Below are 26,591 nucleotides of genomic sequence, written 5' to 3' on the forward strand. Positions count from 1 at the left end.
AAAAAGGGAAGAAGAATTGAACCCATGACAGTCAGAGCCATTGAGGGCTGCATAAAAAGTACTATTTACCACAGCATAGAGGTGAACCATTGTCCCACTTTATTTCCAATTTGGAACTGAGCAGAGAGAAGATTCAGAGATATCTCTGCAGAGAAGGAAAGTGGGCAAACAGCAAAACAAGGCAAACCAGGCAATCTAGACATACCTTCCCAGGTAAGCAAACCAGGAAGCTCAGAGTTCACAAACAGAGGAAGGCAGAGCTTGGGCTGTTGGGGGGGGGGGGCATTCATGAGGAAGGAGGCAGGAACACAAGATAAACGTCCATGAGCTCATCCAGGGCAGAGAGGACACTGAGGGGAAGTAGACTCCCCCTCCTCATGCTGTCCCTGCCCCAAGCCCTAATGGAGAGGGAGAGGAAAGTCTGTCTAGAATCTCATGACATCCTGTTAGACACTTGCAGCAGAAATGGGGAGGGGATGGAGGCAGAGCCACTTTGGACATGGGAGGTCACAGTCCAGAAGACAGGGAGAGCCAGTTACTAGAGGAGCTTGACATAATTTGCAGGGAAGAGTCCAAAGTGTCCGCGGCAACGTCCCCGCCACCAGCCCTCATCCACCATCTCAATGTCAGTGATGATGTCATCTGGATCAAAGGAAATCTCGTCACTTCCCTCTAGGGAGGAAATTGACAGTATATTAGGATGGTCAGATAGGAATCCCTCTGACCCTGTGCCGACTGTAAACCTCAGGGAGAGAAATAGGCCTGTTCTTCTTGACACCAAGCCTGGGACCTTCCTGACCCCCAGAATTCATCCTCCTCTCTTGTACTACGGGCCGCCAGGCACCAGATCCCTCAGGCCACTCCCAACCTACCTCCTTGGTAATCATACAGGGCTACAGCTGAGATCCCAGCCCCAGCCCCTGCCGGGCAGCCTGATGATCCTGCAATATGAGAAATATAAACATGATCTCACCAATGTGGAAAAGGAAAACCCAGGTCCTTCTGAGTGATGAGGTAATTGTTCTTCCTCTTACGCTCCTCTAGATCTGACCGAATTCAGAAGCTGCTTCTCCCCCCACCACTCACCAGCCACAGTGGACTGAAAAGAGGGATCGTCAGGCTCAAGCACATCCTCATAGTCCCCCTCTGCTTCATCATCCTGTTCATATCTGTCCAGCTCTGCAACATCCTCATAGTCATTCTCAGGCTCGGGCTCAGGTTCAGGCTCAGGCTTGGGCTCGGGCTCGGGCTCGGGCTCTAGTTCGTACACTGGCTCTTCCTCCACCTGGAGGCCTTCCAGAGTCCTGGGGGGCAGAGCTGGGGGCTCCTCATAGTCCTGAGAAGAGACAGTATGGAGCAGCGTGACTTTCACTCACCGGGAGCTGCCTCTCCAAAACCTCCAAATGGAGGACTGCTAAGACCCCACCCATCACTATCCTTCCACATCTATCCTCCATCCTTGCCTCCATCTAACAGCCTCTCCTAGGGAACACAGTCTTTCATCCACCTTCATTCCTCAACCTCCTCCCATACCCACCCACTCAAAACACCTACCAAGAGATGACAGGAGGGGAATGTAAAAGGTATGAGGAGAGGGAAGTAGAAAGCAAGTCAGATTCCTTGGAAGACCAGGAAAACACTGAAACAAAAGCACATTGTTTGGAGTATATACCACAGCTAGGATGACCAAAGGCCTAGTCTGCCCAGGACTGGGTGGGTTCCCAAAGGCAAGACTTTCAGTGCTAAGACCAAAACAGTCCCAGACAAACCAGGATGGTTGGTCATGCTGTATAGCCCACCTTCCTAGGACATGAGGGGACTGGGAAGGGACAGAGAATCTTTGGGGCTCTGCTTACCTCTGGGGGATTCTGCCTTGGGGGCAGAGTGGGCACTGGTTCTTCCCTACTGGTTCTCACAGGCTCAGGCTCCAACGGTGGACAGCTCCCTGCTGGAGGCCAGGCCTGTGAAGAATGAAGCATCTCTCCAGTAAGCAAGCAAACCTCCACCTTCTCTCTTACACTGACCTGGAACACCCCCTCCTATCTTTGCCAATCTAAATCAATCATCCCTCAAGATGGGCTCCAACCTCAAGCGATGGTTCCTTACTCTTGTTCCTGCAGTAATGATTGGCTGCACTGGCTGGTGACCTTTCTTCTGTTGCACTATGTAAATCTTGGTTTTTTCCTCCTAACATTCTGGTATATATGAGGCCCAATTACACAGCCAGACTGAAATCTTCCTGAAGACAGGGACAGCAGTTATAGACTTTGCCTAACACAGAGGAGACCTGTGTCTTATTTTCTACCAATGATTTGGACCCTTTAGGCTCCTGTCTGGACAAGAAATCCTGGATGTGGATCCCAGAGGGCCAAGCACTCACCTCTGAGGAGATTTTCTTGGGCACTGGGGCTGGCACCACTGGCTCTTCCACAGTGGCTGCTGGCTGCCGAACCTCCTGGCTCATCTTTACCAGGGCCTTTCTCTCCTGTTGCTGCCTGGCCATCTGCTGTGCCTTCTCTTCTTCCTCCCGCTTCCTCTTCTCCTCAGCCATGGACTCAAATTTTGCCTTCAGCCCACGGGCACCACTAGAAGCTGCAGACACAGGCAAGAAGAATTAGGGTTGTCTTGGGTCAGGGGTGGGAGTGGGGAGGTGGCACTTGAAGGAAGCAGAGGAATCAGTTAAATATCGGGGGGAGAACAGATAGAAAGAGACTCACGGAAGGGAAGGTAAAGAGGTATGGATGGAGAAACAAGGAAATTATAGGAGGATGGTGTAGCCCTCATGCCTAGATTTCTATATAGCCAGGCCATGCAATCTCAGACTCTTGTCCTTTCTAAATTATAAGCCTTGGGCCCCTAACCCACATCCTTCCCTGTTCATATTCCTTAAATCTGTATGCCCCCTGGACCACCACCCACCATCTACCCCCCATCCCAAGCTCCTATCCATATGTATTCCCCCTGGTGGCTCTCCACCCCTCCCTCTCTGTGTTCTCTGCTCACAGTTCCTTCCTCAATGTCACTCTTTCCTTCTATACACTTAACCTGGTTTTTCTAGGAGAGAGAATCTGGGAATATGAGGGTAGGGATCAAGTCTACCTCAGCTAATCTAGGTGGTTGAAGGCATGGAGGAGGTAGTCTAGTAAGAAGAAAGAATGAGAAAGGAGAGGTGGTTGAGGAGCAAAGAGAGAGGGAATGGTTAAGACTCACCAGCCTCTATGGGTGTCGTCTTCTTATAAGCTGTGGTTGGGGCCTCCATTTCATTGAAGCCAACAGCGCTCTGCAGGTAGGAGAACAGTATGTGTAATGTGCGGGGGGCGAGGGGAGGGAGTGGTAATGACCCAGAAGGCAGTATTGAGGATTGGGGCCACTGCAGGAGGTATGCTTGACCATCTGATGCTCAATAGTTAGACAGGGTATTACAGTATTGTTGTTTTGTAGCAGAGAGGGTGTAAAGAAGTTCTAAACTGGTGGGCTCAGCTCCCCTTTTTGAAAGCTCATGTATACCTAACATCTCACATCTCTAAGTCCAGTTGCCTGGAACACAGCAGGGACCCTGGCCAATGCATGCAGAGGAACTGGTGTAGGGGAGGACAGTAAATGGAGTGGGAAGAGATTATAGATTTGGTTAAGCAATGCCAAGTAATCTAGGAAATTTCAAACTTCACCTTTCCCTGGAGTTTATCTGTCTCTCTCTGCCTCCCTCCACTCTCCTTAGTTAAAGCTCAGGCTTTGGAAGACATGCCCATTAGATGCTGAGGGCAGTCAGTGAGGAGTGCTCAGGGCACCTAGCTTTTCCGATCCTTTTTCCATTTTCGCCTCTCATTCTTCTCTGTGCACTCCAGGTGCAGTTTAGGGAACTCTTCTCAAGACATTGGTGTTCTGTTGCTTTACCTTATCCACTCGGTCCTTCTGGATTCCATACTGACCACCAAAGCCCTTCGCATAATCTGCAGGATGAAAAGGTCTGAGAGTCATAAGACGAGTTAAAATGCTGGAAATATGTGGGAAGAGGGAGCAGTGGGAAGAAAGACTAGAAGACAGGAATGTGGAAAACAGAGAGATGAATGAGGAAGTGTGAGAATCAGAGGATAAAGAGAGGAATGGATGGGAAGAGATGGAAAAGGATGGGGAGAAAAAATGTTGGGAGAGAATGGAGGGGAGAGAGATGGGAAGAGGGAAACATGAAAAGAGAGAAGTGACAGAAAAGGGAGAAACATAAAGGAAGAAACAGGAAAAAATAAGGAGAACCCTCCAGCTATCCCCTATGTGTCTCAGGGAAGAAGGAGGTCTCTCTGTCCTCTGTGGGGCAGAGGGGCCTCTAAGACTCATAGCCAAATCACACTCTTGCCATCACCCAGACTGTCTGTCTTCATCCCTTTCTCAATGATCCCTTCTCTTTGGCCTCCCTCCTCTGTCTTGCTCCTAATCTTGCTGTTTTCCTCTCTGCCCATCTTGGTCTCCCCCCACTCATCCCCACATCCATACACTTACTCTTCACCACCCCCGCCCGACCTCCGCTGCATATCTGGGTCTTCTGTGTCAGCTTCCAGAAAGGAAGGAAGGATGGCTCTGTGCGACTCTATGACCTCCCTCCTCTCTAACCCCAACTCACCTGTCTGGGACTCGTGCTTCTCTGTCTCTCCCTTGTAGTCATATCCCAGAGCTGCCTTGTCTCGTTTATCCTTCTCTATCCCATAACGGCCACCAAAGCCATGAGAGTAATCTACGGTGGAAAGAACAGTCATGAGAGACCACTCTCACCCTCAGGAAAGTGCTGTGAAAGAGAGGAGTCAGCAGGAACCAGTGCAGGGTGATAGGGGCCTGGGAAGACAACAGGGCTCGAATATAGGTGTATTAAAGAGAAATGGTGTTCTAAGCCATTTTTGCAAGCTTTAATTCAACATCGCTCATTCTTTTCCTCTTTTCCTTTCCTCTCTTACTTCCATCCCAAGATGAGAAGATCATTTCAAGGGGAAAGCATAGAGAGTATAAGGAGAGACTTCCAGAAAAAAAAGGGCAAATATGAATGAAATGTATGCCTTTCCCTACTCCTGTATAAAAACTTAGAAATGTCAGCTAAAATATAACAATCATTTTTTTTTTAATAGTGAAGCTCAAAAGAAAAGAAGTAAAGAAAATTCCTAGCTCCAAAAACAAATAGATGAATCAAAGCAGTAGATATGAAGATAATTACGAGCTGACACCAAAGAAAACCCAAGGGTATTTTAAGTCACAAATTTAGTGCCTAGGGATTAGGATTTGGGGTCTGGGGTTCTAATTTCTATACAAGCCTGGGGAGCAGGAAACGAAGCTCTGCCCACGCCTATAAAAGAGTTCTAGAAAAATTCGCTTGTCCAGAGAAATGGTAAGGAGGTTGCAATTTGTTCAACATTTGGTAGGGGTAAAATTTACCTATGAGATTTGGAAACTACAGGCCTACACTCAAGTGTGTGGAATACAAATATCCAATTTTATACTACTTATATTATACAGGAATTCTAAACTGAGAAATTAATTTAATACTGATCTAGGAAAATAGATACCACAGAAAAAGTAAACATCAGAAAGATGGCAAGAATATGAGACAAAGTAGACCTCAAGACAAAATGCATTCTAAGAGACAAGAGAGACATAACACAGCAATAGGAAAACAATTCTTTCATCAGGGACATGTATGCTGGGTATAAACCTATTAACAGAATCAAAATTCATGAAGCAAAAACTGATGGAAGCAGAAAGAGAAATAGACGAATTCATGATCATAGTTGAAAATTTTAACATCTTTCTCTCATTAATTGATAGAAAATTTAGACAAAAGAATCTAAAATTACACAGGGCCCAAAACACATTATCAACTAACAAACCTAAGTGACATCTACAGAACATTACACCCCAACTGCAGAATACACATTTTAATGCAAATAGGACATTCACCAAGATAGTCCATATACTGGTCCATACAATAAGTTTCAATACATTTCAAAAGATTGAAATATTCTCTGATCGTTATAGAATTAAATTAGAACTTAATAACAATAAAATTATCTAGAAAATTTCCCCAACACTGGGAAAATAATTAACACACTTCAAAATAACCCATGGGCCAAAGAAGAAATCATAAGAGAAATTAGAAAATATTTTAAACTGAATAAAACTTAAAACACACATATGCCATTGTGGAATGCAGCAAAAGCAATGTTTAGAGGGAAATATATAGTTTTAAGCACCTACATAGATGATAAAGGCTTAAGATCAATTATCTAAGTTTCTACCTTTAGTAGCTAGAAAAAGAACAAACTAAACTCACGTTAAAATGAAGGAAAAAATAATAAAGATAAGAACAGAAATCAATAAAATTTAAAGAACAAGTCAACAATAGAGAAAATGAACAAAGTCAAAAGTTAGTTCTTTGAAAATAATAATAAAATTGATAAGCTTCTAGCAAGAATAATCAATTAAAAAGAGAAAAAACACATATTAACAATATCAGAAATGACAGTGAGTATATCACTACAGATCTTACAAAGGTTAAAAAGAAAATAAGGGAATACTACAAGTGAATTTATGCTAATAAACTTGACAACATAGAAAAAATGGAAAAATTCCTTGAAAACACAGCATACCATAACTGACTTAAGAAAAAATTGAAAGACTGAATAGATGTATCTATTTAAGAAATTGATTTCATAATGGAAAAAAAATAAATTAAAAATGGTTCATTACTCTTAAGACCCCTAAAACTCAGCTAGAAGTAAAGGTAAAATTTCTCTTTGTGGGAAACTTACTCAACCCAGTGCACATGAAACTCCCATAAAACAAATAACCCTCTCCCCCACTGAAATAAGTTCACAAACAAAAATTACAACCATAAAAGAAATAAATAACCATGAGGGAAAGCAGATTAATCAAACAGAAGAATTAGCACCCCCAAACTTCAAATAATATAACCATATAAAAGAAACTATAAAATAATTTTTTTTTTTTTTTGCTGAGGAAGATTCACCTTGAACTAACATCTGTTGCCAATCTTCCTCTTTTTGCTTGAGGAAGATTTGCCCTGAGCTAACATCTGTTGCCAACCTTCCTCTATTTTGTATGTGGGCTACTGCCACAGCATGGCCACCAATAAGTGGTGTAGATCCATGCCTGGGAACTGAACCCAGGCCACCGAAGCAGAGCGTGCCAAACTTAGCCACTATGCCACCAGGGCTGGCCCAAAATAAATATTTTTAAAATAATTAAAGAGCTTAAAGAAAGGGGAAAAACATAATGAAAGCATCAGGACATTATAAAAAAAGAATCAGCAGATTTGCAACAGAACCAAAGGGAACTTCCAGTAATAAAAATATCTGAAAGAAAGTTAAAAATTTAATGGACAGCTTAAACAATAATTAAACATAGCTGAAAGGAGAATTACTGAAATTAACATAGATCCAAGTAAGTTACCCAGAATGTAGCACAGGGAGATAAAGAGATGGAAATAGAGAAGAAAAATTAAGAGACATCAAGAACACAACTTCTCAAAATGTGGGTGATGCAGTGAAAGCAGTGTTTAGGGGGAAATTTATAGCATTGAATGCATATATTAGAAAAGAAGAAAAAAAGGAAATTAAATCAAAAGTAAGAAGCAATAGTCTAAATTTCCACTTTAGGAAACAGAAAAAGAATAGCAAATTGAACCCAAAGTAAGCAGAAGAAAAGAAATAAGAATTAAAGCAAAACTCAAAGAAATTGAAAAGAGAAAATCAACAGAGAAAATAAATGAAACCAAAAGCTAGTTCTTTGAAAAGATCAATAAAATTGATAATCCTCTAGCCAGGCTAAGTAAGTAAAAAAGAGAGAGCACAAATTACTAATATCATAAATGAAAGATGGGACATCACTACAGATCTCATGGAAATTAAAAGGATAATAAAAGAATACTATGAACAACGCTGTTGTCACAAATTTGATAACCCGGATGAAATGGACTAATTCCTTGAAAGACACAATCTGCCAAAACTCACACCAGAAGAAATAGATGATCTGAATAGGTCTATATCTATTAAAGAAATTGAATCAATAATTAATAATCTTCCAAAATAGAAAGCACCAGGCCCAGATGGATTCACTGGAGAATTCCACCAAACACTTAAGGAAGAAATTATATCAATTCTCTACAATCTCTTTCAGAGGATAAAAGCAGAGGGAATATTTCCTAACTCATTCTAGGAGGCCAGCATTACTCTAAAACCAAAACCAGACAAAGACATTATCAGAAAAGAAAATCACAGAAAAATATCTCTCATAAACATAGACTCAAAAATCCTCAACAAAATATTAGTAAATTGAATCCAACAATGTATAAAAAGAATTATACACCAGGACCAAGTAGGATTTATCCAAAGTATGCAAGGTTGGTTCAACATTTGAAAATCAATTAATGTAATCCATCACATCAACAGGCTAAAAAAGAAAAATCACATGATCATATCAATAGATGCAGAAAAAACATTTGACAAAATCCAACACCTATTCATGATAAAAACTCTCAGTAAACTAGGAATGGAAAGAAACATTCCCAATTTCATAAAAACTATCTACAAAAACCCTACAGCTAACATCATACTTAATGATGAGAACCTTGACGCTCTCCCACTAAGATCAGGCAAGGATGTCCTCTCTTGTCACTCCTCTTCAACATCTCTACAAGTCCTTGCTAATGCAATAAGGCAACAAAAGGAAATAAAATGTATACAGACTTGGAAGGAAGATATAAAACTGTCTTTGCTTGCAGATGACATGATTATGTGTATAGAAAATCTGAAAGAATTGACAAACTCCTGAAACTAATAAGCAATTATACAAGGTTGCAGGATACAAGGTTAATATACAAAAGTCAATTGCTTTCTTATACACCAGTAATGAGCAAGTGGAATTTGAAATTAAAAATACAGTACCATGGGCCGTCCCCGTGGCTTAGCGGTTAAGTGTGCGCACTCTGCTACTGGCGGCCCGGGTTCGGATCCTGGGCTCACACTGACACACCGCTTCTCTGGCCATGCTGAGGCCGCATCCCACATACAGCAACTAGAAGGATGTGCAACTATGACATACAACTATCTACTGGGGCTTTGGGGGAAAAAAAAAGGGCGGAGGATTGGCAATAGATGTTAGCTCAGAGCCGGTCTTCCTCAGCAAAAAGAGGAGGATTAGCACAGATGTTAGCTCAGGGCCGATCTTCCTCATTAAAAAAAAAAAATTACAGTACCATTTACATTAGCATCCCTGACAAAGAAATACTTAGGTATAAATCTAATGAAATATGTACAAAATCTATATGAGCAAAACTAAAAAACTCTGATGAACAAAATTAAAGAAAAACTAAATAAATAAAGAGATATTCCATGTTCATGGATAGGAAGACTCAATATTGTCAACATACCAGTTCTTCCCAACCTTATCCATAGACTCAATGCAATCCCAACCAAATTCTCAGCAAGTTATTTTTTGGAAATTGACAAGCTGATTCTTAAGTTTATATGGAGAGGCAAAAGACCCAGAATAGCCAACACAATATTGAAGGAGTAGCCAATGCGAAGTCAGAAGACTGATGCTACCCAACTTCAAGACCTGCTATTAAGCTACAGTAATCAAAACAATGTGGTATAGGTGGAAGAATAGACAAATAGATTAATGGAATAGAATAGAGAGGCCAGAAATAGACCCCCTTAAATATAGTCAACTGATCTTTGACAAAGGACCAAAGGCAATACAATAAAGCAAAGATAGTCTTTTCAGCAAATGGTGCTGGAACAACTGGACATCTATATGCAAAACAAAATGAATCTAGACACAGGCATTACACCCTTCATAAATATTAACTCAAGATGGATCATAGACCTAAACGTAAAATGCAAAACTATAAAACTCCTAGAAGATAACATAGGAGAAAACCTAGATGACCTTAGGTATGGTGATGCCTTTTTAGAGACAACATCAAACACACAATCCATGAAAGAAATAATTCATAAGCTGGACTTCATTAAAATTAAAAATTTCTGCTCTGTGTGAAAGACACTGTCGAGGAAGTGAGAAGATGAGCCATAGACTGGAATAAAATATTTGCAAAAGACACATCTGATAAAGAACTGTAATCCAAAATAAACAAAGAACTCTTAAAATTTAACAATAAGAAAACAAACAACTCAATTAAAAAAATGGGACAAAGCTCTTAACAGACATCTCACCAAAGAAGATATACATATGGCAAATATGCATATGAAAAGATGCTCTTTATTATACGTCATCAGGGAAATGCAAGTTCAAACAACAATGAGATACCACTACACACCTATTTCAACAGCCAAAATCCAGAACACTCACGACACCAAATGCTGATGAGGATGTGGAGCAAGAGGAACTCTCCTATATTGCTGGTGGGAATGCAAAATGATGCAGCTACTTTGGAAGACAGTTTGGCAGTTTCTTACAAAATTAAACCTACTCTTATCATAGGATCAAGCAATCACACTCTTTGGTATTTACCCAAAGGAGCTGAAAACATATGTCCACACAAAAACCTGCACATAGATGTTTACAGCAGCTTTACTCATAATTGCAAAATCTTGGAAGCAACCAAGATGTCCTTCAGTAGGTGAATGAATAAATAAACTGGTACATCCAGACAATGCAATATTATTCAGCATTAAAAGGAAATGAGTTATCAAGCTATGAAAAGACATGGAGGAAACAAATGCATATTACTAAGTGAAAGAAGCCAATTTGAAAAGGCTACATAATGCATGATTCCAACTATATGACATTCTGGAAAAAGCAAAACTATGGAGACAGTAAAAAGGTCAGTGGCTGTCAGAGGGGGTGGGGAATGGATGAATAGACAGAGCACAGATGATTTTTAGGGCAATGAAAATACTTTGTATGATATTATAATGATGAACATATGTCCCTATACATTTGTCTAAACCCATAGAATGTACAACACCAAAAGCGAACCCTAAGGTAAACTATGGACTTTGGGTGATTATGATGTGTTGATGTAGGTTCATCCTTGGTAAAACATGTACCATTCTGGTGAATGATGTTGCTAATGTTGCATGTGGGGGGGTATGAGTAATCTCTGTAGCTTCCTCTCAATTTTTTTGTAAACCTAAAACTGCTCTAAAAAATGTCTTTAAAAAAAAGACATTGAGAAGAGAATGAAAAGTTCTAATACACATCTAATATGAGTTCCAGGAGAAAGAATAAAAGAGCATAGAGGAGAAGACTATCCAGAGAAAATGCCTGAGAACTTTCCATAATGAAAGTCATTTCTCAGGTTGAGGAGGAGTGATAAGTCTCATGTAGGATAATAAAAATAGATCCAACACCTAGACATATCCAGATGATATTTAAGAATATCAGAGACAAAAAGAAAACCTTTCACACACACAAAAAAACAAAACAGAGAGACAAGATCCCTACAAAGCAATGACGATTAGACTGACACAAGAGAGATGCCAGAGACAATGAAATAATATCTTCAAAGTGATGAAGGGAAAATAACAATGAAGAATGGAGCAAAATAAAGACATTTTTCAGACAAAACCTGGGAGTTCTTTCATAGACTCTCACTAAAAGAATTAGCAAAGGATATACTTTAGCAAGATGGAAAAAGAAGAAACAAAGAGGAAACAATGAAATACAATAAACAATGATGAGCTAGGAAGTTGGCAAATATGCAGGTCCATTTAAACAAGCATTTACTAAGTAATAATAATGACTAATTTTTGTGGGGTTTAAAAACACATGGAACCAATATACTGGACAACAACAATTGTCCAGTTGGTACAAAGAATGTAGAATGTAGAAGGAATGTAATTAAATTATTTTACATTTCCTTTATTACTCAGGAAGAGGTAGTGATTAATTTTAAATTTAAGTCAAAGATGCATGTTAAAACTTAGGGATTACTTCCTAAAATGAAGGAGTAGAACACCTTATTTTCAATCCACTAGAAAGAAAAGGGGACTAAAGAAAACTTGATCAATCTCATAGAAAGCGATAAAGGAGAAAGAAAGAAGCAAGAACATACTTGAATTTAAAAATAAATAAAATAGTGGGGAAGTGGGTCATGGAACTAAAGGGAGTTGATGACAGCTATTGGGAGCTAAAGTCTGAGCAGAATAGCAGGTCAGTCAGATTGCTAACGCTGAAGGGCAGGGTCCTTGCCTTTCTGAGATGCGTGTTTCTCCACTTCTCCTTTGTAATCAAAGCCAACTGCTGACTACAGAGAAAAGGAGAGAGAATTGGTTAGAATCAGATCTGACAGTTTTTCTCCTCCCCACTTACCCTTACTCCTAGCTCAGTCCGGAGGTTAGTTTATAGGGGCTCAGGGCTGAGTATGGGGTTTAACATAGAAACAGATGGTAGCCTGACAGGCTGGTATAGACACAGTATGCTACAGAGCAAAGAACACAGGCTCTGGACACAGACCGCTCTCGACTCAAACCCCAACCTCACCTTCCCTGTTTAGAGTTGTTTAACTTTAGGTATGTCCTTTAATACTACTGAGCCTCGGTCTCTTCAAATATGAAATGCAAATAGGTATGCCTGCCTTATTAACCTCAACTATAAAATGAGAGAAATGATCCCTCTTTGTTTGGGATATTGTGAGGACTAAATGGGGCAAGGTATATGAAGCATCTGCATTGGGTCACTCAGTAAACTAGGGCTTTTCTTCCTACCTCTCATGAAACTAAGATGAGATAATAGCTAGAAAAGTGCCTCGTAAACTATAAAGCACTATGTGCATGTAAGAGATATTATCCTGTTCCTAATTGATTCTACTGTGCCTCTTCTCTTTCCCTACTCAGCAGTGGAAACCCAGATGTGGATTTTGGTGAGATGAGAGGCAACCAGGAGAGTCTGGATCCTAGCTGTTCCAGGACTGGATATATTGGCCTGTACCTAACATCCCCACATAGCTGCGTCCTTATCTGGCTCAGCAACTATGAGTCTCTAAGCAAGTCTAGATTTTGCTTCTTAAGAGCTAGTCATGTGTACTGTTTCTTGATTTACATGACACACTGATTGTTTAGGTGATTTAGTTTGTGGCTCTGGAGGCAGAAGATGAAAGAGAGAACAATGAAAGATTAGGCAAAGGCAGGAGGGGGGCCAAGATGGAAAGGAAATTCCATCCTGATTAGAAAAGAATATTACATGCTCCATATTCCATTAGTCTTAAAAAATTACCTTCTGCGCTTTTCCTTTCGCTTACAATGTTTTGAACTTTTCTGCTTTTTCCCCCCTACAATGCAAATAACATTCTCACACTTAACTTCAAGGATTCAGGCCCATCTAATTAACAACTGCAGGTAAAAAAAAATCTCTGCTAGCTGTAAAGATGTCCTCTGTGCGCAGCTGCAGGAGAAGAGACACTATTCTGCGTAAAAAATGAGATCAAAGAAGCTGATCTACTAAGATGTGAAAATAAGAACATCAATGTTATCAATCGTGCTCTCCTGACCACTCTCTCATCAGTAATCATACTGTCCTTGCTTTTCTCTTAAAAACTACTTTTTTGTACAAAAGAGTCTTTAAAACACCTGGACTTCATGGATGTGATGCTAAGTCCTGTGAAAAGTAACATTTACCTTTTAAAAACATTGTAACCCTAATTAGTTGTGTTTTTTTTTTGATTATTTGATGCATGGTAATAATATTTAAGCTGACATCTCTACTTTCCTGAAAAGCGTAAATTTTTATAAGGTTTTGAAGTTTGACCAAAAGAGGAGCTTTGGAATTCCCCTCTTCTCTCCTCATGCATACAGATATAATAAAAACCAACAGAGTCTTTGTCTCATTTAAAGTAACGCCTTTCAGCTCAGCACACGTCCTGCAACAGTGGCACCAAGGAACTTGCTGAGGGAGGCCATGGGAACTATCCTTGTGATGGACCCTCCTTGAGTCCACTGCCCCGTCTTTCCACAGGAAAAGCATAGACCCACATTCAAGGGTGAGTGTCCCACATGATTCGAGTTGGGTGGTGTGGGGAGAGAGTTGTCACTTACCTTGTCTGCCCTGTCCTTCTCAACTCCATATTTGCCCCCAAAGCCTCTGGCAGCGTCAGTCTGAGAAGAGTGCTTCTCCACCTCAGCAACATACTCATGGCCCACAGCACTCTGAGAAAAATCAGGGATGGATTGAGTGACAAAATGACCATGAAGAAAAACAGATACAGAGACGGAATGGAATATAAGAACACAGGAAATTTCATTCTGGGTCAGACTCATAGCCTCTGACAGTGGTGCCAAGGAAAATGTGATGGACGAGCAAGGTGACTTCTTCTGAAGCCTTGCACATCCTGGTTCTTCTTTAATACCATTAGGAACTCATCATTCAGGACACTCCCATAGGACGGGCTGGGAACCAGAAGGATAGAAACTAGGTAGATGGAGCAGTATTTAAACCAGAAACAAAAAGAGACCTAAAGCAAGGGCTTTGTGCTTCAAAAAAAGAAATGAGGGTAGTTACAGGGGAGAGACCAAGGGGGACTGAGTGGATGCCATAGACAAGATTGAATATTTCACCAAAACAGCCAGGCGCTTTTTCTCTGGACCTTTGCTCCTGTATGACCATCAAAGTTCATAAGTGCCACCTGAGCCCTGATGTTTAGCAGTGACTGACTCTTTATACCAAAGGGGGTTGGTAGACAATACTGTGACTAGTCCAAGATGGCGTATTACTTAAATCTTTTTTATTCCATCTACTGTTTTATTTTCTATTTGCTCTTGAAACATACATCTCTTCTAATATTTAGATCTGGATGCCTTAGTAATCTGGGAATTGAGTAATATTTCAAACCAAATAATGATATCTTGCAGAGTCTCAACTGAGAAGAAATTAGAAAGCTTCTCTTTCCTCCTGTATTTCCAATCCTATGCTCCAATAAACAACACCAATACACAGATTGATGTAAAAGCACTGCCCTAAATGAGCTTCTGGGAACTCATTTTGCAATATTTTTGGGTCTGTATAGGTCAACTTTGCTTGTTGAGTTTAAGAATGAATGACTGCTTGTCTATTTTATTTTTTCCTAGGAATTTTGTGGGAGAATACAATGCCTACACTACACTTTACACAATGACAAAACAAAACACTTCTTGAGGGTGAACTAAAGGCTTTCATTGGATTTTTTTTCTCTCCTTGGAGAGAAAACCTTTATTCTTATAGGAATATATCTCTGTTTTTGAGGTTAGGAAAATCAACAAAAATATGATTCAATATACAAGCATTCTTTTATCATGCTTTTAGAGCATCTAATGGATAAAGGGAAAACAATATTCATATTTGAGGGCATCTAATGGATGAATTCACATCAATATTTTTCACATCTGTGTGCGCATCATATAAATAACGTATAATATATATACAAAAAGAACACTAAATATACAGTAAAGAAAACTACTCTTGAATAATAAGAGAAGTTGCAACATAGACAAAATACACAAACATTTAAAAGCAGTAAATGATTTTAAAACATATATTTCCCTTCTCTACTTGTGCTTCCTGTCTTCTCAGTCTAGGACTTACAGCGTGCCTGGGCCTACAATAGGTCAGTCCTTCTAAATACTTGGCTCCCATTTTCTGCCATCCATATTTTATGTGTTGAGATCAGGGGAAAAAAATGATACAAATAATATGTGGACATTCTATTTTAAAGGCCAAATGAACATTGTACTTTCGAACAGGTTTTAAACCATGAAACCAACAAATGAATCAATCTATCTTTTTTTTTTAAAGCAAATACCTCCCTTTCAACTCACCTTGTCCATTCGGTCTCTTTCCACCCCAAACCGACCTCCATAGCCATGGGACGCTTTGGGCCCTGATTCCATCTCCTTCTTCTTGAGAATATCATGCTCCTCTGATACTTTGTTCCTCAGCTTGTGGATGCTGGAAGTAACCACATGACAGAGACCCATCTAGCACAGGGAAGTCAGCGAACCCACCTTCCCAGAAAATTGGAAATGTTGATGTGTGATCTGTTTACTTTTAGCAATAAACTGAGGCCCCAAAGTCTACCAGTGTTGGGTCTGAGAGTAAGAGATTAGTGTGGCCTGCATACCATAGCCTGATTTAAACTCTCCATAAGTGAATATTATTTCCTCTAGACTGTGATTTTGCTCACTAAATAATCTTCTAATATTTAGTCCCATTTTTCATGTTCCTAAATATTAGAGGACAATGATACCTATATTCTAGTAACTGGGAAGTTATTTTCCTCTCTGAATGGATTTGCTTTCTAGCAATTAGGTACTCTATGTCAAGAAGCACAACAATATTCATATACCCTTTTACCCACACATTCTAGTCCTGCGAGTCTACCCCAAGGAAATAGTTTAAAATATGGCAATGCTTAATGTCTAATGATATTCACTGAAATATTGTATACAACAGCACGAACCAAGAAACAACTTATGTGGCCAATAATTGGAGAATAGTTAAGTAAATCACAATATTGCCTTTCAATTACATACTAGGAAGTCATTAAAAATGATGGTTATGAAAAATGTAGCACTGGGGAATTTATCTATACAGTAAGTATTTAGTGTATTTTCTTGTCAAAAATGAATGCTCTTCACCCCCACCCCCAAATATGATAATTCCTGAAATAACTAAAACTAATAAAAACTAACTAATAAAATTCACTTTTATTACTAATTGTTATAACACTTTAAGGCTCAAATAACCTTAATTTGGGACACCTCTATCCCCAAGAGAATGTAACACCAAAAGGAGACATTCTCCTTCTTACCTCACTTTTGTCTTTACTATGAGGGTAGAGAGCACCTTTTCATATCTCTTTGGCCTGAAGATATGAAGTGATAGCTCAGTACCAGCACCAGCACCAATAAGTGGCAATCAGAACTGATACTTGGACACAGATAAGGACCCCTGGGGATTCTTAGAAACATTTGGGCAAGAGAATCCTAAATAAAAAAATTTGACTTCCTGCAGCAAGAAATGGAGGTTTAGGGAATTGAGATAGTGATGTTACTGGGACTTACTAGCTCAGGAAAACCAGACACATTGGTTACAGGTAGAATGGCCATCTCACAGCGGAAGTGCTCCTCTTTCATGGAAGAATAGACCCATCTGGTGGCCTTGTAGTCTAAGTCCACCAAAGGTCTTTTTAAAAAGTCTTCTCAGCTTTAGTCAGTTAATTTTGGAAAGCTGGCTTTGAACCAGATGAAATTAAGCTAAGTGCTGGAAGAACCCTCTGTTCCGGACATGCCCTAAACTCTCTGGCAGCAGTGAAGGCAGAGATCCTGTGTTGCTGGTTCAACAACACCAACACTTTAGAAATGTCTGTGTCCAAAAAGCTGTTGGGTCCAAAAACATGTAAATGACTATTTCCCAACAAAAGTATTCAGATGAAGAATGAAGAAAATAGGCCTAAACATTACTTTCAAATGGGAAAAATCTGCAAAGTTTTAACGAATCCAATGATTGCTACATGGGTCATAACTATATTATAGTTGAAACAAGTTTTTATATATATATAAATATTTGGGGGGGGCTTTGACAACTCATTTATTTAGTTTTTATTGAGGTAACATGGATTTACAACATTATGTAAATTTCAGGTGTACATCATTATATTTCGATTTCTGTGTAGACTACATCACGTTCACCACCCAAAGACTAATTACCATCCATCACCACACACATGTGCTCTGTCACCTCTTTCACCTTCCTCCCTTCCCCCTTGAAACAGATTTTTAAAAGGGATTAGAAAATGAGATTCAGGAATATCCACCTAATGGATGACAGCAAGTCTAGTCAGATGATCATGCCAACAGATAATATACTTTGAATGAAAATGTTGGGGCCCAAGAAGACTAACTTCTTATTAAATTCTTTAGAATATAGCTGAAGCCACTCTAAACAGGTCTTAGTTATATCATCCCTTCGTTCAATAAATATTTAATGTTTAATTTTTATTTTTTTTGCTGGGAAAGATTTGCCCTGAACTAACATCTGGTTGCCAATCTTCCTTTTTTTCCTCCCTCTCCAAAGCCCCAGTACATAGTTGTATATTCTAGTTGTAAGTCCTTCCAGTTCTATGTGAGCTGCCACCACAGCATGGCCACTGACAGACAAGTAGTGTGGTTCTGCACCTGGGAACTGAACCCAGGCCACCAAAGTGGAGTATGTCAAACTTTAACCATTAGGCCATTAGGGCTGGCTCTAATTAAACTTTTGAGTGTGAGGCACTACTAGGCTCTGAGGACACAAAGATGATTAATGTATGGAGATAGTGGTCAGGTGGAAGACATAGAGAGGAAAACAAAAAATTAGAATTCAGTGTGCTAAGTGGAATACCTAAGCAACTTTTAACACATTAACTCTCAGATACCTATTTTAAATTTTAAAATACCTTGGAATTGATAAAGCAATGCAGTTTATGGGAACCAAGTGAAATCCAGTGCCTCAAAGATGAGCTAAGAGAAAGAACAGATCTTTTTGTTTTTATTACAAAAGTAAAAGCACAAAGGTGAGTGACTCAGACTATAAGATTTTATTCACAGACAATATGATCATAGGTGTAGAAAATCGTAAAGAATCTACCAAAAAAGTGCTACTAGAACTATTAAGAACTATTAAAATTTGGCAAGGTCACAGGATACAAGGTCACTATCAAAATCAATTTTATTTCTACATACTAGCCATGAACATTTGGAAATTGAAAGTTAAAAATAAATACCACTTACCACCACATGAAATATCTTAGGATAAATTTAACAAAATATATGCAAAATCTTAACACTGAAAAATTTTTCTGAAAAAATTAAAGAAGATCTAAATAAATGGAGAGCTATCCCATGTTCATGGATTGGAAAACTCAAGATTATTAAGATGTCAGTTCACTCCAAAATGATCTATAGATTCAATGTAATCCCAATCAAAATACCAACAGACGTTTTTGTAGGAATTGACTAACTTATTCTAAAGTATATGGGGCAATGTAAAGTTCCAGGATAGTAAAAAGTTTTTTCTAAAAAAAACAGAGCAAATTTGAGGACTGCCTCATTTCATGACTTATCATAAAGCAACAATAATCAGTGCATATGGTAGGGGTCAAGGTAGACACATAGATCAATAAAGTAGTCTAGAAATAGACCCAAATGTATACGGTCAAAGATGGAAAGTAAGTCAATGAGGAAAAAATAATCTTTTAGTGGTGTTGGAATAATGAAATACCCATATGGAAAAAAATGAACTTCAATCTCTGCCTCACACTGTACACAAAATCTAATTTGAAATAGATCATAGACTTAAATTTAAAAGCTATAACTATAAATCCTTAAGAACAAAACACAGGAGAAAATCTTCACAATTTTGAGATAGGTAAAAATTTCTTGAACATATAAAGCATTAACCATAAAAAAATTTTTATATATTAGACTTCATCAGAATTAATATCTTCTGATCTTCAAAAAATGCCATTAATAAAATGAAAAGGTGAGCTACACTCTGGAAGAAAATATTTGTAAAACACATATCTCACAAAAGACTGGTATCCAGAATATACAAAGAACTCTTAAAATGCAAAAAGAATACAAAAAACCCACTTTAAAAGTGAGAAAAAGATTTGAACAGACACTTCAAAATGAAGATATATGAAGACATACGAATGGCACATGAAAAGATGCTTAATAAAATTAGTCAACAGAAAAATACAAATTAAAATGACCACACACCCACAGAGTGGTTAAAATTAAAAATACTAACAATACCAAGTATAGACAAGGATGTGGAGAAATTGAAACCAATACATTATTGGTAGGAATGAAAAATGATACATTCCTTTAAGAAAACAGTTTGGCAGTTTCTTAAAACGTTAAACCCACACTTATTATGTGACTCAGCAATTCCACTTTTAGGTATTTCCCAGGAGAAATAAAAATACATGTCAACAAAAAGATTTGGACCAAAATGTTCATGACAGCTTTATTTGTAATAGCCCCAAATTGTCAATAACTCAAATGTCTATCAACAAGGTAATGGATAAACCAAACTGTGGTATATCCATACAGTGGGATACTACATGTCCGTAAAAAGGAACAAAAGACTGATACACACGAGACCATGGATAGATCACAAAAACATGCTGAGTGAAAGAAGACAGACAAAAAGAATACATTCTATATTATTCCATTTACGTGAAATTCTAGGACAGGCTAAACTAATCTATAGTGACCAGAAGCAGATCAGTGTTTACATCCAGCCAGAGGTGGGGGTGGGACATATTGACTGTAAAGAGGCACGTGAGCAAGAGTGGGCAAGAGTGGCAAGAAGATGGAGGAAAGGACAACAGCCCTTGAAAACCAGGCAGTTCCTAGGAAACACTAGGCTGCTTGGAGCTGCCTGGCCCAGGACTCCTCTATACAGTAGATGAGGGATAAGTAGGATCATTTGAGCTATTCATCAGATTACCAAACCACTCCCCAAACTAAATTTATTTTAGGCAGACCTAAAAAAGAAAGATCACGGTGTGGGGGAAGACAGCGAGCTTAGTGAGAACCACAATCACTTCCTTTTCCTGCTTTGGGTCATGTGAGCTCTGCAGCTACTGCGCTCCTCTCTAACTTCCCCCTCCTTCCCAAGGACCTCGGTGATTTCCGTCTGACCTTAAAGATTGTCTTAGCTCACACTAGCCAGAGAAAACCCCAGAATATTAGAGACTACCTACTGAGAAGTCTTCCAGAGGTCTTTTTGATCCCAATGAGAAAACTGAGAATCAGAGAGAAAAAGCGACTTGTCCAAGATCATCTGGCTAGTTACTAGCAGAGATTGGGCTTTTACACTTCGGTAGCTTGGGAAAATGGGAAGGGAGTGGGGTTTTGTGTAAATGTCTCCACCATTTATTCTGTCATATATAGATCCAGTTAGCGTAATAAGGAAACATCCAGGGTCATCACCTTTTACACCTCCAGGGAGAACCAGTCAGAGTGATGTACGTACTGGATTGTGCAACACAGCAGTCCAGGTAACACCACTTAGAAAGAAGGAAGGTTGGCATCAGTTTACATGTTTATGTTAGGTTTTCAGGAAGAAAAATCTGATTAATCTATATTAACAGGAAATAGAACATTATTGAGCTGCTAAGAGGTGCTAAGTACTGTACTAGACATTGATAAATGCTAGCCCATTGAATTCTAACCATACATCTGCAGGGCAGCCATTATTATCCTTATTTGGTAAATAAATAAACTGAGATTCAGAGAGGTCTAATGTCTAAATTCACATTGCTAGTAATGGCAGAGCTGTGAATTGAATCTAAATTTATCTGATATCCAAACAAGCTCTTTTCATAAGATTATGGCAGAGGTTTAGGAGTCTTCCTTAAAATGTTCTGCTCCTACTATGCATGAGACAGGCACTGGGAGGGGAAAAGTACAAGGTGAGTTTGTATCCTTGTCTTAACAGCTCTCAGGATATTAGGGCTGAGTGGCCTTTACTCAGAAAAGGAAAGGGGTCTCAATTTTTTTTTTGATCTATGAGCCTACAGCATCAAGAAGCTTCCTGCATGACCTGTTCCATTTTTTCATCTCTCCAACTGCTTCCAGAATTTCTTGGTTTGTTTAAGAATAATATTCATTACAGTTACTTAAGATAAACTATTTATGTCTGATTAAACAACAATGCATGGTATTGAATATTTTCAAATTATATAAACACAAGCCAAGTTTTCATAGTGTGTTGTTTGGGCAATGTGGTCATCCACTGACATTTTTTAAATCTAGGGGGAAAAGAGGTAAAAACACTGTTGTTAGAATGTGGGTGCAAAAAGTTAAAATGGAGCTTAAAAATGTGTTAATTTTGCCAATTTGTGTGTAGTTTTTGCTTTTTTATTTTTGCTCTTGTTATACTGTTTATTGTGTCTACCTTGCTACTAATAGTTGACATTCTGATACTATCCAAAGCAGACAGCCCTGGTTAGATGATCCTGAATAATCCATGGAAAAGCAGAGAGAATCTCTCAATCTGAATATACACAATATCCCACAGAAACCCTGGATATGTCTGTGAGTTCCTTTTCTCTTATGGTATCAGTTTTTGGTTTGTTTTGCTTTTTTTCCTGATAAAATATTGGGTTATAATCTTTAAGATCCCTAAACACCATTACCAAAATAGTCTTAATCAACGGGTTTTCCAAGTGTCACATTTCTTCGTTAATATTCATGTCTTCCAACTTCTGTCAAGTAGCCAAATACAAATTTTTATTTTAAAAGTCATTCAGGCCAGGTATGGAACCTGATATTGTCCTCTTTTTACAATATTTATTCTTAGTTCTTTACCTTGACATTTTACTGAATCCTCCTTGGCCCATCTGAGGTCACCCTATATTCTAGACACACATCTATATTTGTATGACTAAATAGATAGATAGGTTGATTTAGTGATTGATAGATTGATAGATAAAGTGATACAACCTCAGCATTTGAGCCATTTCCTCTCTGAATCCCTTATAATAGTCCCTCTTGAGGAAATAGCATAGTTGTTACAAATAAAAGAGAGATAATAGGGTTGTGGGGATAAGAGGAGAGACAAGAAATAGAAATACACAATGACACACACAGGGACACAGAGGTACAGATTCAAGTAAATATAAAGACAGAGACATATAGATATGAACTACCTTCTCTCTTTCCTTCCTCCCTCACCTTCCCCTGAGTCTCCGGCTTTTCTCTGGGCTCTTCCCACATCGCTTTCCCACTCCCCAGTACTTTTGGCACCTACTTGATATGTTCTGTGCGTCCAGAGCCTTCGACAGTCTTGGCTCCCCACCGTTGCTCCTTCTCAGAGATGTCATTCTGCAAAAGACAGCATTCTGCAATAAGTAATGGCAAGAGATGTGCTGCGCTGAGAGGCCATACAGCTGACGCTCATGCCCACCACGTCCCCTGCATCTGCTGCCTCCTTCAGTCAGGGTCTTTACCCGGACTCCTCTCTGTTTACCCCACCCTGACCCCCATGTTAAAATTAAACTGGTGAGCTCTGAAACCTCCCTTCCTACTCTACATCCCTCACATTTTCCGCTTCAGGTCTCCTACAACTTCTGAATCTTCCCAAAATACACATGTCCAGCCCAACTCCTGGTTCCCAGGCCAAAGGAGACCCAGACTAACCTGCTCCTCACCTTCAGCATAGTCTGCCATTACCCGTCAATCACAATGTCAAACTCCCCTGCACCTGTCTCCTTCCACCTCCAATACCAGCTTTCATGCATGCCCCACTTATCACAGCCAACTGTCCTACCAGTAAGTCCCACCATGATGCTATCTCAGTCCCAGACTGTCCTTTTCTAAGCCCCCTCAGAGGTCAGAGAGTGGCCCATATGCCTCTCCCTTCCCTGCCCTTCTTTGTCCAAGCAAAACTATTTCCAAACTCACCACAAAGTCAGGGTCTGTGTCCCAGTCATCACCCTGGGTCTCCACGGAAACAGAAACATCATGCCCTACTACAGACTTCCACATCTGAGGGTGACAGAAGATGGGAATAATTAAGGGGAAAAATTGGGAGGAAGGAAAACAAGAATTCTGAAGTCAATGATATAGCAGCTCAACGTTTCTTGCCATTTTTTCTTGGAAGAATATAGAAGCTGAAGCAAAGCAGATGGAAGTTTTAGGAAACCACTTCTGCTCAGTTAGAGGAGAGAGGATGGGGATTTATTCAAGAAAAACTAACATGGCCTGGCCACACCTGAGTCTGGAAAGAAGTAATCCTGGGTGTAGGTAACACTAAATAACCTCGGTGTCAAAACTGTTGGATCATTCGCTTGTGTCCAGTGGCTAGTCAGGCAGTGGCTTGAAGTGGTAATCAAGGAGGGGAGCTAGAACATCCCTAGAATCATAGTGCCATTTCACTCTACATATGACTCCTTTTATAGTTGTCGAAATCTAGATTGGTCCAGCTCCTGATAAAACGAATATTTACACTCCTCTCTGCAAGCTGCATGAGGCCAGTAGGGGCAGTCAGCTGAAATTCCTACACTGCACAATGCACAGGGAAGCATTGTTTGCTGAGAATAAGTCATTTATTCTTCAATTTTTAAGAAGAGTTCAATTATATTTCTAAAGAAGATAACTGGTTCAAAAAATAGCATGTAACAAATCTCTTATTTTGAACATTAAAAGCTATTATATCTTTATTAACTAAATAAATGATAAAGAAATATTTAGAGAACCTTAGTTTGAGGGAGTACCAAATTATTACTCTACTGGGGCATCCCCAGTGTTTCTGTTGGCCCTGCCAATCATGTATAAGGAGGAGCCACGCAGTGGCTCTGCGTCTGTGGTATCCTGGATCTTGGTGTGAAGAGGAAACAACAGCCAACGCTCACCCGCTCTGGTGGCCACTGAGCCTTCTTGACCCTGGTACCACTTGCTAGCTGGCAACTCCCCTGCTCGTCGTTCCCTGCTTAGATTCCTCACCTCACTGGTGTCTTTCCCCACGATCTTCATTGTCTCTTTAAGGAGTCCCTCTTACACCCACTCCTAGGACTCTCCAGTTTATCCACCCAGGCCCTCAGACTCTTGGATTTTTCTTTTCACTTGAAAATTCCATCGTTCTCTATGCTCTTCGAAAAACCCCTTGGAAACTAGCCCAAGGGAAATTTGGGGGTAGATTGGTTAAAGAGATGCAAAGAGCACACTGGAGAAGTGTTGACTGTGTCAGCTGCACTGTGGGATGAATCACTGCCGAGAGCAGCTCTGCCTTCCCCAGCGGGCAACAATTACAAATGAGGCGTCAGGTAGACAAAACCTATGTTCTTGGCTCCTGGGCTACTCTGCAACCAAAGGACTTCACATGGAAAGCTGGAAAGGAGAAGTTTCTGAAATATTCGTAAGCAATACGGAAGCAATGTGGACTGACGGTCCTGTCGTCTTTCCTGCTGTTCCTCTGAGGCCTCAGCCTGACTTTCTCATAAACCTCCCATCGTCATGTATTTTCAAAACAAAAGGAAGAGTTTCTGACACAGAGGCAATTTAGTATCTATGAGGTACTGGCCAGAAATAGGGAGGCTGAGAGGTGCAATCTAGAGGTGGTGATGGGCAAGTAACCTGGTGAGGCATGGTGCCCAGGATTGCAGGCTCAATCAAGGGTCTCATCACAAGGCTGCCTTGGCATCAGTAAAGTATATGAGCTTGGAGTCAGAAGATCATTCCAGCTCTGTTACTAAGCCCCTGTGGGAGCATGGATAAGGGAATCAACAGTATGTACTTATTTGCCAGGTACTGGGCGAGGCAATTTACAAATATTAAATAATTTGGTAAATCATTGAACATCTCTGATGCTCAGCTTTCCCTAATGGAAAGTAAGTGAAGAGGTTAACCTAGCTGATCCATCAAGTTCCCTCTGTTTCTGACATTCTGGGATTCTGCGATCCTATAATCACAGAAACTAGCCCTAGTTGAAGCATCACGCCTTCATTTGGCCTGCATCAGCGCTTGGTTCTCAGAACTGGCGTCCATTAGCACCTACTTCCTGATCTGTTACAGTGTCTCCTATGTGGGTTTTGTCTCTCTGCTAGACCATATGCTCTCCTAGGGCAGAGACTTTGTCTTCATCTCCTGCAGTCCTCTTCTCAACTCAATGCCTAGGAGCCACAGGCCTTAGAGAGGGTTGTAGATTGTCAGCAGAAACCAGGGGTCCTGGATGGCTGCTGAATCATGTTCCCTGGGCTCCAGCCCCCCACTTCTGTTTCCATCCCCAGATGTTCATTATCCATAACGACTTACACCCAGGCCTTCTGGCCATAAAAGATTAAAAGCCTGCTAGCGGTGACTTCATCTCTCAGCAAGGACTAAGAGCTAGGTAGGATCCTCTTACTTCAACATTTCTCCTGTGCTCCCCAACTTTCCCATTGTTCCCAGTACCCACCTCCAATAGTGTGAGTGTTTGCTCCAAACTCCCAGCTCCTCACGTCGACACTCGGCTCCCTCTCTGGCTGCTGCTACTTCAGAGCAAGAAACTGAGCTGCTGCTTCGGTTCCGTATTCAGGTTTCTGTCATTTCCTGCCACCCTGTCCTCATAGCTACTTCCTGAAGTTTTGAGTCAGTTCCTTCTGCTTAGGCACTTAAATAAGAAAGGATTAAATGCTTCTGTGCCTCCTCTTTTGCAAGGCTTTGAGGGTCACGAGGAAGTCATAGAAAATGCTGCTCTTACTCTGAGCTTATAATCTGATCAGGGAAGCAAAACATTCAACCAGGAAACACATAAAAGAATGCTGTAGGACAACATTTGTGTCCTAAATAGGTGAGCAGTTGCATCTATTATAGTAAAAGAATTTAGAGAATTTGGTATGGGCTGAAGTAATCAAAAAAGGCTTAATGGGAAAAATGATTTTTATGTGGATTTTGAAGGGTAAGATTTAAAAAGAAACTCATTTCTACGTTACCCACAGCACTTAAAATTGAGGTTTGCATATAGTAGACGTTCAAATAAACGTTGAGCAATTGAACGATGGAAGGGAATAACTCACAAGGGGAAAGGCAAGACGTGGAGGGAGAAAGGTGCAGAGATAGTTCAGGAGA

At 40.0% G+C, this 26,591-nt stretch overlaps 1 protein-coding gene across 1 annotated transcript; it reads right to left on the reverse strand.

Annotated features, from left to right (window-relative positions):
- Window positions 1–76: 76 nt before the first annotated feature.
- HCLS1 (hematopoietic cell-specific Lyn substrate 1) lies at window positions 77–26,075 on the reverse strand. The gene is made up of 14 exons (XM_058555881.1): window positions 25,939–26,075; window positions 23,448–23,531; window positions 22,795–22,868; window positions 15,810–15,939; window positions 14,055–14,165; window positions 12,214–12,268; window positions 4,616–4,726; window positions 3,895–3,950; window positions 3,211–3,280; window positions 2,381–2,592; window positions 1,857–1,961; window positions 1,087–1,336; window positions 873–941; window positions 77–672 (listed from the first exon to the last, which is right to left on the reverse strand). The coding sequence occupies exons 2-14, from the start codon at window positions 23,529–23,531 to the stop codon at window positions 539–541; spliced, it is 1,461 nt and encodes a 486-aa protein (XP_058411864.1). The 5' UTR covers window positions 25,939–26,075; the 3' UTR covers window positions 77–538.
- Window positions 26,076–26,591: the final 516 nt, after the last annotated feature.

Source organism: Diceros bicornis, chromosome 15, assembly GCF_020826845.1.
Source record: "Diceros bicornis minor isolate mBicDic1 chromosome 15, mDicBic1.mat.cur, whole genome shotgun sequence".
Classification (NCBI taxonomy): Eukaryota; Metazoa; Chordata; class Mammalia; order Perissodactyla; family Rhinocerotidae; genus Diceros; species Diceros bicornis.